Source organism: Phaethon lepturus, unplaced genomic scaffold, assembly GCF_000687285.1.
Source record: "Phaethon lepturus isolate BGI_N335 unplaced genomic scaffold, ASM68728v1 scaffold19390, whole genome shotgun sequence".
In the NCBI taxonomy this organism is placed as follows: Eukaryota; Metazoa; Chordata; class Aves; order Phaethontiformes; family Phaethontidae; genus Phaethon; species Phaethon lepturus.
Genome location: NW_010510017.1, coordinates 1 through 15,292, shown reverse-complemented (window position 1 = coordinate 15,292; position 15,292 = coordinate 1). Strand labels below are relative to the sequence as shown.

Below are 15,292 nucleotides of genomic sequence, written 5' to 3'. Positions count from 1 at the left end.
GCCACGGCACTGACAGTAGTTTACACATAGTCACCGCTGCCCCAGGAACAATTGTGGAAACTTGGACATCCTTGGGATGAAGAAAAAGAGATTTTCTCAACTGGTTCATTACAAAACTATGCAAATATTTAACAGTCCTGCACTTTTTTCCTGAGAGGACACTGACCCATGCATGGCTGCCACGCATATTACCCACTGGGATTTACTTTTACAGAGGGATGGTGGGACGCTGACATTTTGCCATGCTCTGTTCTCGAGGTCCTTTGTAAGCTCACGGGGCGTATGTTGGTGTAAAAGCTATAAGGAATCATCGCCATATTCAAGATGGTCCAGGTTAGGGTTTCAATGGCACTATGCATCTATAAACTGGGTTTTATTGGTTTGGGGTTTTTTGGTGTTTGCAGCCATCAGTTTTCTGTTAGGAAATCAGACCATGCTGAAAGATTTATGACATTAACAGAAAAATAGTGACCTTAGTCTTATGCCATTTAGCACAGAATTGCAGCAACAGAAGTAGAGAATTCTTAACTGTGATATATTTGGCTTTGGCAATTCAACAGAGAAACGACCTCGAAAGGGCCCCTGGCTGAGCGGGATGTAGGCTCCACAGATGTAAATAACTGCACCTGCTGGAAGTGTGGTCCACACGGACACATATTACTGATATGGTCATCAGTTAGCAGTGAACTTTAAGAGTTTATATTGCTCATAAACTTTAGAACAAATGCTTTGGATGGATGTTTTCCAACTTTCCAAGTTAGTTGTAATTTTTAAAAGTAACCTTTTTATTGATGCAATAATTCACTTAGGCCATCATTAAAATATCTTCGTCTATCCAAGCGTCTCAGTGTGTGCACAGGGTCAAATGGGTGGATTGAAGGACATAGTCTGCACATTTTTTAAACCCATCTGAAAAGAACCAAGCACAAGATGGTCCTTTGTTTTCATATTTAGGAAAGTTCTTCAATTAGTCAGTGTCCTGCACGTAAATGAAAAGGTTTTGACCCATCATTCAGTATTACTGCATATCTCAAGGATGACAAAAAAAAAAGATATATTTGTTATTTTGAAATGCTGAATTGGTTCTGGAGTGCTTCTGCAGAACCACAGCCCCTTTTAAAAGACATTTCTGAATCATGCAACACTACTGCAGCTAGAAGAATATTGGAAGCTGGTGGAATTTATAAACTTTATGAGATGAATCCCAGAAGAGGCTGCTTATAGAGCTGAAATGAACCATCACATCTGATGAACCTTAAAAGTGCTCACTTGAGCTTAAATACCAAGAAGACAGCCTACAGAGAAAATGGCATGGGCACTACCAAGTTGCAAGCGTGAGGAAGTTACACCTGCAGAGACGGAGAGGGATGGAGCCATGGCCCATTGCCTCTAGCACTGCTGTGTGAGAAATGCATGCAAACTCAACAGCCAGAGGCTTGGCGTGGATGCGCCCAGGAGTTCTGCAAGGAGCTCCCATTACATACAGGAAGAGCATAGCTCAGCTGGAAAGGGCCTGGTAAAGACTTGCAGGAATCTTCTGAAAGTGCAAAGGCTCTGGTCCCCTTCTCAGTTACTATGAATTAATTATACAGGGGTGGCCTAAAATTTCCAGGGGTTGTAGACACTCAAGCTGGCCTTGGAAATGCCACCTAAACTGTCTTCTCATTGAGCTTTGCCGTGTCTTTAGTAGCCCAGGTCAGCTGTTGAACAGATCTACATGCTACCTTGGCTGGCCACCTCACTACCTTTCTTCTTTCTCCATCACACCAGCCTTAGGCATTTCATGCCTAATTTTAAAAAGTTTTTATTGCTCCAAAGTCTTGCTTTATCTGAACTTTCAAATCTCAGGATTACCTCAGTTGAGAACTCACTCTAAACATGGAGCAAAGTGTGTGCAAGTTATGACCTGTTTTTCCCTATCGAGAAAAGGAAAGGTTTTGGTATGGGTAGGAAACATTTCCTCCCAGAAGCCAGTGCAAAAAAAAAAAAAAAAAAAAAATTGGATTGGACAAAATTCCTCAAAAAACTTCAGAAAATGAGTCATGAAAGTGGAGTGAATGTGCATGACTGCTCACTGAGTGTCTTTGTCTGCTATCAAACATTCCCTCTCCCTCCACTCCTCACTCCCCCCCTCTCCTCTTTTAAGCTTGTGTAATTATTCCAGTTATGGTATTAGCAATACTCCTGATCTATTCCAATGTCAGCGAGATCAGAATCAGCCCTGGGAAACTGTATTCTTTAAGCATAGTTTAAACAGCAGCCTGCCTTATGCAGAGCACTTAAAAACCCGAGGCTCAGGAGAGGAAGATCATCGCTTTTTTTAGTGTCTTCTGTTCAACTGCTTAACCGCATCCTTTTACGTGCATTTTTTGGATGTTTTGCTGGAGGAAAGCCTGAGCTGCCAGAACTGTTGGTAGTGAGCTTTTATCAGCCCTGCTACTGTCTTCCACTCTGCCGCGTGATACCAAGCATTGGGATGGGTTTAACACGCAGGCCAATGTTTTGCTCATTCCATTATTTACAGATTTCCGTTCTTGGAGGATTCATGGTGGTCATCCTGTCCCCATTCTCTGGAGGCTTTCTGTGTTTTAAATTGTAAGTCACCAGATCAGAACTTTTCCACTGAGATGGGTGCCCCTCGCCACCAGTATATAGGACCGCACTTTCATGTATGTGTTTGTTATTTGGCCTGTTTGTTCCTTCCATCAAAAAGAGTAGTTATACCAGGAGGGATGGTGAGATCCCCTCACATTCCTTCCTTCTCACAACCTCTAGCTAGGAGTGATTTCCTTTTACATGGAAGTGCTGCTGCCATGAGACATTTCACAATAGCCTGAGGGCTAGAAGAAGTAATCCAATGCTTGAGAGACCTGAAATCAATTTTTGCCTATCTGAGGTGTGTCAATGCATTTGGACTCACTCCTGGGAAAGCATATTTTGGCAAGTGCCCTATTCTGCTGATGTCCAATAAGTGTATTTTAAGGGGTCCAAGGCATTCTCTTCCCTGCTTTTGGGATTCTGACTGGGCTTAGATGCGAGTAAGATGCCAAGTTGCTCAAACAAGGGCAGTTCTGGGCACGACCAAAGTAAAATTGTAGGTACTGAGGGGAAGTTACATGAAAGGGAGGTGCCTTCTGAGTTTAGACATGTTCCTGGTTGGGTGGCAGCTGGGCAAGGATTACAATTTTATATTGAAATGCCTGACTCTCATCTTAATCCTGCAGTAGGTGTGTACATTTTATTAGAGATAGTCCCTGTAGGTCTTGATCAAGATCGCTTGTAACTGCCTTGGCTGGAGAGGCAAATAGATTGAAAGCTTTAATTCTGCCAGACCTTGTGCAAATGAAGTCACTCTCTCCTCAATCCTTTTCAGTATCAGATTCCTTGACAAATACCAAGCTGGACCATGAACACTGTTCCATGTCAACACTGTTTTATACCATTCTGCCAGTTCTAGCATATTATTAACTGTTCAGGTGTCTTATAGAACTATTAGACTGTGAGAACGAGTCTCATTAATAGGACTTAAATACCCACTCCTTGAGGCTTACATAGGATGGGACTTTTTCTCACCAATCTCTGCTGTCTAAGCATTTCATGGCCAACCCTAGCTTATATACTCGTAGCATTGTGATGGTTCTGATAGTGTAAAGTAAAAAGGTGAAGTAGGTACATGGGGTGAAAAAGCAGCTCTTATTAAACTGAGGCAGTTGGAAAAATAGACAAGCTTTTGTTGAAGTTTGCAATAGAAGTGTGAATCTCTACACTTTATTCCATTTAAGTATCTAAAATAGGATCTGATTCAGTGCCTTGTGAGGGGGTCCTTCTTCCTCCCACTTGCAGCTGGAGAGGGAAGCCAGACAACAGACAAAACCGAACACCTAACACAGATGACACTCATCCCTGGCCTCGAGTTGTGAGAGAAGTGTGCAGAGAAGAACCTGCCCCACTACGTACATGGAGCTCTAGTTCCGTCCATAGGCCTGCCCAATTTCTGCAGCAAATACAACTTTTTCTGTAGCAGAGGAAAGGAGCCAAGCCAAGCCAAACATTTTGCATTAGTCAGTGCAGAGTGTCTTCTCTGGAAGATGATTCAGAGCAGGAACCTATCGTAGCTCCTCTGAATTGCTTCTACAGAAGACATTTTCTTTTTGTTGCAATAAACTTAGGAAGATTAGTGTCACCAGGTTAAAATTAGCCTTTATTAATTCTCCCCTCAGTTGTAAATCCCTGTATGAAGGAAGCACCTCAGTTTTTAATGCATAATTGCTGGTTCAGTATACTCACTGGAGGTCTTCAGCTCCAATTTTCACGAGCACAATGTACTAATAGACAACGCCGGTAGCGTGTCTGGTGTTCGACCTTTTTTATTTAAAAATACTCAAAACACATGTATTTTTCCACGTATTTTCAAAGGAGAGTTAATACAGCCTAACAGCAATAGTTTTATCTCTGCAGGTGGCGGAATGATCACACCCTGTAAAAATAATGGACTTATTTACCATTCTTTGGCTTCCACTAAACAAGAGTGTGTGGTCTGAGGTCCCAGAGCTGCAGGGATGTTCTGAACTTTTCAGTCAGTGTGTGTCTAAGTGAGCTTTTTGGATAGGTGGGAAAAGGTTCCCCATTTACTAATATGTCAAAGTGTCTATTAAGAATTAATTCCAATTTATATGGTGAACAAGTAGGGTGGGGAAAGGTAAGACACGAATATAAAAGTTCTAGAGTCGGATTTGAAGGATTTTATGAAATAGCTCTCGTAAGGAGGCAGGTTAAATTTCTTCATGAATTCTTCATAAACACAAATCTGGGATTAATTCTGTATGTTAGTTGTGAACTTCATGAAAAACAAGATGCTGAAATATTTTGCATGACAGAACTGAATCTGCAGCTCATGATTATAAATCTAAGGTCTGCAGTAACAAGAGGCAGGTTGGAATCGGAACATCTCACACTTTTTATTTATTTATCCTCATAACTCTACCATGATGATGGAAGGTCTACTCTTTGTTAAGACCAATAATATTTACCCCATTCTAAAGAGGGGAAGAAGATGCATCAAAGTAGAGAACCTGAATCATGCATAAATTTTCCTGCATTCGTTGCGGACAATGAGACTAAGTTCCTGGATCCACTTCTTGCCTAAATTCTCATTTGCAAGTTGCTGTTAAGGGATTGGCTGGGATTGTTTGCCCTCATTTGAAACAGACTGGAGATGAACTTAAGGAACCTACCCCTAATCAAAGATCACAGTTCAGTGCCAGTGCCCATTCAGTCCCTGTGTGCTGTCAGCTATTGACAGTATCAACTGTGGCAAAGCTTCGGGATATCTGTCAGAACCATCAGATTCATAAAATCCAGAGAATACTTGCCAGCCAGAGCTGCCCGGGGCAGATTCACACCTAAGTATTGAAGAGTTTGTATATATTCACGCTTCCTTCCACTACTTTCATGGATGAAGTAAGCCTATCTGCCAAACATCCAGTATTTTACCCTAAGCCTAACAGTCCATCTGGTATTTTCTTACAGTAAAAGGACAATTATTCCAGAGAAAGATGCTGCTGTAAAGTATGGAAGAAACTAGCAGCTTTAATTACTTAATCACAAATTCACTTGAGTCTTTTAACAGCTGGAGAAATAGTGACAAGAACTGACTAATGACAAGCCTAAATCAAAATAAGAACAGACCAAACCGTTCCACTTGATTGATTGTCTGTGGTAGCTAGAGCCGGATGACCTCAGTAAGCTACTTAAGAAAACATATGTCTCACGGTGCATGACCTAAAATGACACCTTTTTCTCCAAGGAATAGCCTCATTCTCAAAGTTTGGATCCAGACTTGAGTTCCCTGAAAGCTTGGGCTTTTGTAGGGCTCCTTTTAGACACAAGGACTAGTATTGACTGATTTTTTTTTTTTTTTTTAATGAATTCATCAAGGGGATATTTCTCTGCAGAAAATATCTTGGTCAAAATCCTTGGATGTTGTAAAATAAAATAACTCTCAAAAGGATTCAAGCCTAGCCTGACCAATTTTTATTTTCAAAAGAGACATTTCCATTTTTAACATAAAAGTATCTTGAAGAGCACATCTGAGCAGCGAGCTAACTTCTTGCAGAAATAAAAAAAAACCTCCAGGGAAGTTTCCAAGGGCACTAATCATTAAGATCCAGTTTTGACAAGCCGTATGAATCCCTCTCTAAATGGCACAAATAGTAAAAATATTTTTAATGTACAAAAATGTCCTCAATGTACAAAGAATATACAGTGTCAACTAGCTTCTGTAGGCCAATAAGGAAGAAAAGGAAAATGTGGCAGCTCATCTGTAAATAAAGCATGCACCTGTAAAGAATTAAGCATTTTTTGGAATGTAGCCAAAATTCAGCACCGAGCGCCCTGCTTCAGAGAAAGCAATCATTCTGTATGGGCTTAATTACACATAGAGATACATCATTTTCTATTATAAATAAGTTAAATGCAGTTGATAATAATGGAACCGTATTGATGCTCATCCATTTCTTCCCCTTGCCATATTTTGGAAGAACTGCATACCATTCTATGCTGTCTGGCATTTTAAGAGCTTTTTAAAAAGTTGAAAAACCTGTAAAAATTAAGTTGAAAATAGGAAAAACCTGACATTTTATTATTTTATTATATATCTCTTGTTTGATAAGAAATCTGTGACATCAGTTTAGAAAATAACATTCTAAATCATACAAACATTTTACAATTGCAACTTATCATCTGTATCTAAAGAAAACAGCAGCACAAGCCCATCAGAAGGCTAATGTAATTTTAATGTACCTCTGCATATGTTCTGTTATTCTGCCATATTAGGTGCAGAAGGAAGAAGGGCTTTTTTTATGGGTTAGGCTTTAAAATAGCAAATAAGCAACACGAATAGTCAAGTCAACAGGTGAGGAGAATTAGACAAGGATACTAATTACACTCACTTGCCTTCTGTAAGAGCTTGCTACCTAGTTAAAGTGCCAGCATAGTGTCTATCATTTTAAATATCACAATGTTCACACAGATAATACACAGAAATAGGCAGAGTTGCATTTACTACACCCCGTTTTTAATAAAAACATTTCTCATAAACAGATATTTCCAACTCTTTTGCATAGTCTTGTATGAAAACACTTACAATCTGCTTTTAAAGGCAGCCATATATGATGAATAGAGTAGAATTACACTGCAGCACCTAAAAATCTACATAATTTAGAAACTGAAATTTTAGTTATCTAAAGTAATTTTTTGCAGTGTCTCACTCTCGCTGCCTAATAAGTTGGCTAGAATTCAAACACTACAGAAATAATGCTTCAAAGAAAACCAATCAAGTGCCATTTACAAAGGTACAAAATATACAGCAAAGTTAACCCCTCATTAAATAAAATATACAGATTAGCTGATGTCCCAAATCATTAGCTAACACTTTATTTTAAGGGATAAACTTCCAGGGAGCTTTTCCTCCCCAGTATAGGAGAATTACACAACAGTTCCTGTCCCTGTATGCTTATGCAATGAGTCACATTCATTTTAACTGCTGATAATGAAGGTCTGAGTTAATCATTCTGCATAGTGAGGGTCAAAAATCATCCCTGCTGGAACTGCAGTAAAGTCAATGGGAAACCCTAGAGATCTGTTTCACCTAAGGTATCACAGCCTATTTAAGTATTTATACCAATAACACCAATCATTATCACTGTGGTGGCTGTTAAACCTTCATGAGAATTCTCCTGTAATCTAGCAATTGATGTCCCTTCAAAATAAAGTGTTGCCAACGTACTCCACGTTCGCTCCATTGTTAAAAAAGTGAACTATGAAAACTGCCTACTAATCCTTAAACTGATCTCCCTGAAAATAAATGAGTTTCAGAAAAAATAGCATGTTCCCACTTAAACCAGCCATTGTAATTTAACAGTTTGGAATGAATGGTAAGTGCTTGTATGTTAGGTTAGCAAAGAGGTATAACACCAGCTACAGGTAGAGCAGTGTCGCATCCCTGACGTTTACTCTTGGTCCAGGCGTATATTAACCATGGCAAAGCATCGGCCTAGGCTCTGAAAGAATGGTACGACGAAAACATCTGTCAGGCTCTTCCATATAGTTTGCACTGAAGGCAAGACCATGAGACAGGTTTTCACGAAAGGCACCACAATCCTGCAAAAGAGAAAAAGGAAGAATTGAAGATTGCTGCTGCTATAGCATGTGGAAATCAGGATAATCCATTACAACTGTGTGATCTTATGGATGAGGAAGTGATTTCGTAACTTTCAATCTCTAAACAAAGTCGATTTTATACTCTCACGCTCATTCTCCACCATTCTTGGCCGCTCACAGCCTCACACCTTGCCCATGCAGGAGCACCATGATGCACGTGTTCCTCCGGTCAGGACCATTTGTGTGCAACACAGGGGACAGGAGAGGCCAGCTTTCTTTTCATCGTGTCTCTGCTGCTTCTTAATCGGCAACGCTGAGCTAACTTTCAGACACACCTTTCACAGGGGTGAACTTCTGCTGCTGGAAGGGCTGGTGTATGCCATGCGCTGCAACCCCAACAGAAACACCGCGCTCCCCAGTTTGATCGCCTGGGAACGGCGCTCTTTACGACCTGTTCTTGCTCTGCCATCTCTTTAGGTGTTTCTTTTATCCCTCTCCCTCACACACGCAAACGTGCAGGCACAGTGCACGCCGCCATTCCCGTCTCCGGCCAATCTAACATCGCTGTTACAAGCTGCTACAATAAAAGCAGAAACAGTAAATCCGGTTACGCTGGATTACTATAGTACAAACACATGCTGAACCTCAGAAAAATGGGATCTTGTTGATACTGTCAAGTTTTTCATTTGTGGATGGGAAACTAAGGTACAATGAGGTAAAAACTCCTGGTCAGGGGCAAGATCTTTTTCTTCACTCAGGGTGCATACTTGAAGGCATTGTGCCTTCATCTCCTGAGCATCAGGAGCCATCTGGGGATGCTCTTCACATGTCCCAATTCCAAAGCAATGGCATTAGTGGTAGCTTAAGCCGAGCGTACTAACAACAGAGGCGAGCCAGAAGTGCACATATGGGCAGCTCACGAGGGCCAGTGGATACGTGACAACTGACCACACTATTTTAAGTTATTCTCCTGTTTTAGTCATTTACTGGCCAAATCCCCTGGTCATTTCACTAAGCTGGATGTCCTGATTTGGGTGCAGACAAATGAAGTGTATAAATAATTTATGTAAAACTGAAGTGGTACTAGAACAATGTTTTAAAAAAAAAAAAATCTCTGTGCCATATATAACACATTTATTTCCTAAATCAGTAGAAGCAGCTATAGATTCTCTTGATAAAGATAATAAACACTGTTCTAGTTTGCTGTTGCATTCAGAATTTAAAATCCCAGTCTTGTGGCCACGTAATTCCATTCCAGAACTCTTATTGACTTTGGTTGGAATGACAGGATATATTTAATTTACTATTTCATCACAGGTCTGAAAAAAATTTAAGTATTGTGTATTTCCAATGAGTACCACTCAGAATAAAACAAAGTAGAAAAAAAAAATGGCACATTTTAAAAAAGTTGAAGCTTAGCAACATAAAGAGTCAAAATGAATTATTTTCAGTTTCAGGATTCTCAGCTTTTATTATACAATGCAAGCCACATACTAGTATGTCTATGCTGCACTCTAAGCTAACCCAGATGGATTTAAACAAGAATAGTTTTTTCTAAAACCTTCTCTTCTTTTGTCTCTGCTGAAACAGCTAGTAATATACACACCATATAAAACTGTGAGCGTTACTGGAATAATGTGTCTCTTAATAGGCTTAAACTGGAACCTGTAAACTATGTGTTTTATAACCACCTGTAGTATGACTGCATATAGAATAGATAATTTCTAGAGAATAAAATTAGGGCTTCAGGTGTTAGAATACAGTTGATAAACCAGTAATGCAAAGGGAAAAAAAATCGGCATTTCTCCAGGCAACACAGGGAAAACACCAGAAATGGCTACTCAGCTTGTGTTGACTTCATCCCTTTTCCATTTCAGTTAGTTTATAAAGGCTATGTCACTGCTCCTTTGCTGTCATCTAAAATTAATTCAGCCTGCATTTTTAAAAAATCTCTACCTGAGTTGCAGAGAAGCAGAAAAGCTGACATTTCTATTGGACCCTCTGTTGACAGGATCGCACAAAATACAAACTAAACAAATACCACACTATGCAGAAGTTTCACAGAAAGATGTAGTGAATCACCAGGATGTCATTACGGAAGGCTGGAAAAGCATAATCATACTACTTGCAACTGTTGCAGAGATCATTCACGCAGTACCAGAACTCAATCTCTTTTGATAATGTGAAATACAATAAATATCAAAATGTTTCAGTAATGTTTTATAATCTTTTAAAAAATAACTTCCAGTTTTATAATAAAAGTCAGTCTACTTAGACAACAATTACTCAAAAACCTTTCCTCAGAGAAGAAAATCCTTTACACCCAAGAGAGCAGTAAAAGGTATTTTCTAACTTTTAAAATATGTGAGTGTGTCTATATATGTATCTACAGATGTATCTACATCTGTGCAGCCAGTTCTGCACAGTGTATGTTGTCCTACTGTGCAGCACTTGCAAATCATCAGAGGGTGAGATGTGCCTTCCGTAGAGTGACCAAGCACACTTGAAAAATAAATAACCAAGCACCATTAGGAGCCATGTATTTGTTTCTGTGACTGTCAAATAAACATTAACATATACATCCTTTACTCCCAGTGCTGTGGGTTTACTCCACTCTTCACTTCTACTCACAGAGACAGTAACTGCTTGCTTGAGTAACGCCTAGCAGTGGAAGTAAAGTTGGCATATCCCACGGATATCAACATTTACCGCAATATTGGTACTACTAGTGTTACCACATGGTACAGCATTGGCAAGAAAATCAAAGCTCTGTTGAATTTGGCATCTAAGATGAAGCATAGCCAAGGTATTCCAACTACCTATATGACCTCTCATTGAACCTTGCTATGTGTGTGTATATATATATATATCAGAAAATACCCATCCTTTCACTAAATAGAAGGAACCAGCTCTTTTGGGAACTGTTGAACTGAAATTAGGCCATTTTTCCCATACTATCCTATTTTCTTGCTGTTCAAGGCACGACATCTACAAAATTACCATCAACCTTTCTCACTTTTACTCACATGACTTTTTTTCTGCTAATCCCTGAGAGAACCAAGCTCCTCTTAGAAATAGTAGAGCACAATTTATTTCCCACTGATAAGGGTATTTTCAGTTCAAAGCAGCTCAACTTTACACAGAGTTGGGCAATGTGGATGGAGCAGCCATTCAATATTAATTCAGATTCTTGCTTCGAAGTGAAGAATCACATCTTCTGCCGTAAAGTTTTTCAAAATGGAACCTCACACATGTCTCAATGCTATTTTTCAAATGCTATACCATTCAGTGGTTAAATTACCTAATTCCAGGTATGCACATGTTTAAAAGTCTTGCATGACTTTACAATACAAGCAAGCATTGTGAACAGATGGCTAAATATTACCCAGCAGTTGCAGAGCTTCTTGTCAAGTCCCTTTAACCCTTGGGATATATATGAGACAAGAGAGAACCAGGACTCATACATAGTATATGAAGCACATTAAAACCAAACATTATATATTCCAGGGCCTGGGTAGACTGGGAAAGATCAAACTAGAAAGGAAGCAAGACAAAATCCACCTACTTCCCCTTCAGAAGCCATTCATTCAGACATGAATGAAGAGGCATCAGGGCAACGCCAGATCATAAGGTAAGTCTTCATGGCATAGCTGTACTGTAATTTCTTTTGATTTCAGACAGCCAGTAGGAAGATGGTTTTGGGGTTGAGTATGATAGTAGTAAGTTATGTAAATGGAGTTATGGAGAAAGAGGAGATGCACATCCATATCTACTTCTCTGCGTAAAAGTCCCTTAGCGCTGTGAATGGAAGCTCAAGTTGAGAGGAACTCTGAGTACCTACTGCTCCAGTTGATGACAAGAGCATAAAGCTGGCTGAGTCCTTGTGCTTTAGAGCCCATCTCAGATCCACGACTCAAGTTATGGATCTTCAGATGAACCACTGATTCTTAGCACAAATATGCAACATACTGTTCAGGCAAGACTACAACAAAGCATATATGAGATTCAAGTGTTAATTTCCAAGAGGTGGCAAACATATGGCTTGGAACAAAAACCTCAGGGATTCCCCGGGAACAAAATAGTCCCTGACCTATAATAAATGTCATTATTTTGCATGTGCTGCCTGGAAAACCAGCAGTGTTCTGCTTATGTTCAAAAATCAATTACCTTAATAAACATGTCCTCAACCTAAGGACATGGTTAAAAGCTTGCTAATATTCACAGAAAAATATTAAAACTCAATTCAGACATGTATAGTCTGTGGTGAGAATGACAGCCATCAGTAAAGGAGAAGAAATGTGAAGAAGTAGCTTTCCTTTAACTGGGTTGTATGTAGATCACCAACCTGCTAGCTGGCACAATTTCAGCCCATTAGAATCTTTTACCAGGTAGCGTAGAACTGGATTCTGGCTCAAGCAGCCAGTTTGAGAACAGGAACAGAATATGCTCCATCTTTATAGGCAAAAATGAAAATTAAAGTGTTATTATTACGTATTTCTTTCTCAGCTTTCTTTTTGCTCTCCATGAAGTCTCACATATTTGCCTCCTTCTTTAGCAATCTTTTTGCTGGTGAAAGACAACATTTAATATCAGGTATGAGGGGTACAACTCATGAATTGTCCTTGATGCATGAGGAACGCTGAACCAGACTTTTGTGGATTTTTAGCATGCTGACAAAAGTGCAACAACATGTTTGACAACCAACAGAGCTTTGTGCCTGCGTGCTTCTAAACACTGTTGAAACACCTTTGAATTTCGCCTCCAGAAAGGCTCCCCTATGACAGATCAACATCATCATCTCACTGGTTTGGATGATGAAAGTGAGGCACAGAAGCTCTGATAAGCCCTCCTGCAAGCAGCCATCTGGGAGGGTGTGCCCAGGATTTTCCCATGACATTTCAACAGCTGAAGACAAGAGTTATAATGGAATTCCCTTCCTCTCACCCACAAAACAAGGAGTTACTAGTTTTTTCAGACCAAAGAGGGCTACGTGGGAGGCAGTACCGTGTGTTTAGGGTCCCTATACCTGCATCGCTCCTGCACTACCCTCTCAAACACAGCAACTTTGAACTCCTTATTTCCAAGAAATCTGGAACATGGATTGCTGCAGAGAAGCTAACAGACTCAGCACGTTCCACCTTTGCGTTCGAACAAATCCAGCTTGTGGTTGTGGGAAGATGAGACAGTGCTGGCTTTGGATTGTAGCACTGGATGGGACCCAAGGGGGTGCAGATAGCGCTGCTGGGTTACATGATTCTTTCACAGCCATCCCAGGTGCAAGGAAGATCAAAATGAAAGATCACTTCTGTAGTGACAATGAACGTAGGAAAAGAAAATCAGTTGTTGGGGAAGCAAGCATGTTCACAGAATGTCACGGGAAACTCTTCAAATCAAGTGCCACATTCAGACAGTCCTATTTCAGATGTACTGAGAACCCACAGTTCCTGAGAGAGTCATTAGGGACTGCTTGCATAAATAGAAACTGATCTCTGAGTCCTGGTTCAGTGAAACTCATGCCTATGTATCCAGGCTGTGAAATCCAGATACAAGACCATTCTGAAGCACAAAAGCTTTAATTAGACTCTTAATAAATCTGGCATCAATGAGTCCTTCCACAGATACTCCACTACTGGAAATCTATATGCCCACCAAACCCTTATGCAGCACAGCAACAGCTGACAGAACTAAAAGTCTGGGCACACTACATAATGTTGATTGTAATTTGGGGAGTAACAGGTGGGCAGCTCTAAGCTATATTGCCACTCCTTTACGTATGATACAAATTTTGTGCTCCAAAATTCAAGTTATTCAGTTTTTGAAGCAGCTCATGGAAATGTCATCAACCCAAACTTCCATTCCACTTTTGAAAACTGAAATCTGCATCCAAAAGATTGCAACCACAGGTTCAGACAACCAATGTATTCCTATTGCTTTGAGTTTGTTTCTCAATTTCTGGATTGTATTTTGTTTTCCTTAACAACTTCTTCATGATGCCAGTGTTACCCAAGCCACATGAGACTGTCCAAAACCCATGTATATGGAAAATCCTGGTTTGCACGGATGACGTTGATAATCTGCATTCACCCCTTCCTCTGCAGCCTGCTGGATTCTCAGTTCTTTCCTCAATCTCATTCTTTTCCCCGCCTTTCTTCCTTTTCCACAATCATCTGCCTTTCTGGTCTCAAGGTACTCTTCCTGATATTTTGCCAATATATTCTGTTTAAAATACACCAGGTTTGCTGTGACTTGGAGGGCTACTGTACCTGCCTGTGAACCTGGGCCATGGCCAGAAGCAGCTTTCTAGAGCTCAGCAGGGGTTCTTTGCTTAGGTGGAAGCCCTTTGGGGCACTGCACCTAGAGATGGCCATGTACCAGATGCAAGGCAATGACAGTAGATTTTGTGGCAGTAGTAAAGAAAGAGTGAGCTGGGGCCTCAAAAGCTTTCTTCAGTCTGTGAGGAAAAGAATGAGAGAGGTAACTGTACTGAGAAGGTGTCAGGTGTAAGTAATACTTCTGCTCAGGTCTTTCATTTCAAACACACGTTTTAATGACTTAACCAGTTAAAAAAAAAAAAACCAAAACAAAACCAAGCAATGAATATTACTCCAGAAGCTAGCCAAGGTTGGAATGCATTGCAGTAGGTGCCATACATATGGCAAAACAGGCTCCCTGCCCCAAGGAGCTTACACAGACATGACAGACCGCTGCTAAATGCAAGGCAGGGGACTGAATCACAGAGAAAATTGTTTTTATTTCTCTCCCCTTAAAAATAAAGCAGATGATGTAAGTCGATCTGACTACCCGTTGTAAAGACAGTCGTCAGCGGTCCAGCAGTCATGCTACAAGAGGATGGTTCTGCGAGCTCTCTGCAGAGCCCCCGCACCGACGAGCAACACAACGTACTTACCAGATGTGCAGACAGCTGAGCACGGCGAAGACGATGCCCACAACCAGAGCCAGCGGTATGGCCAGGACCAGAGTCAGGAGCTTGTAGATCACGTACTTGCTGAGCTCAAAGAGAGCGTGGCTGCAGATCCAGACTTTGTCGAAGGAGTGGGTTAGCTCGGGCTCCGCGATCACATCCTCGAACCCCAGCTGCAACAAGAAGCAGCTCTGCCGTTACGCGGAGCTG

The 15,292-nt window shown here is 40.6% G+C and overlaps 1 protein-coding gene across 1 annotated transcript; it reads right to left on the bottom strand.

The window, feature by feature from the left end:
- Positions 1–8,009: 8,009 nt before the first annotated feature.
- On the bottom strand, positions 8,010–15,261 carry CAV2 (caveolin 2; the record flags this gene model as incomplete). Its single annotated transcript, XM_010295264.1, has 2 exons — positions 8,010–8,160; positions 15,068–15,261. Coding segments are annotated over 2 exons (345 nt in total), but the record flags the coding sequence as incomplete, so codon positions are not given.
- Positions 15,262–15,292: the final 31 nt, after the last annotated feature.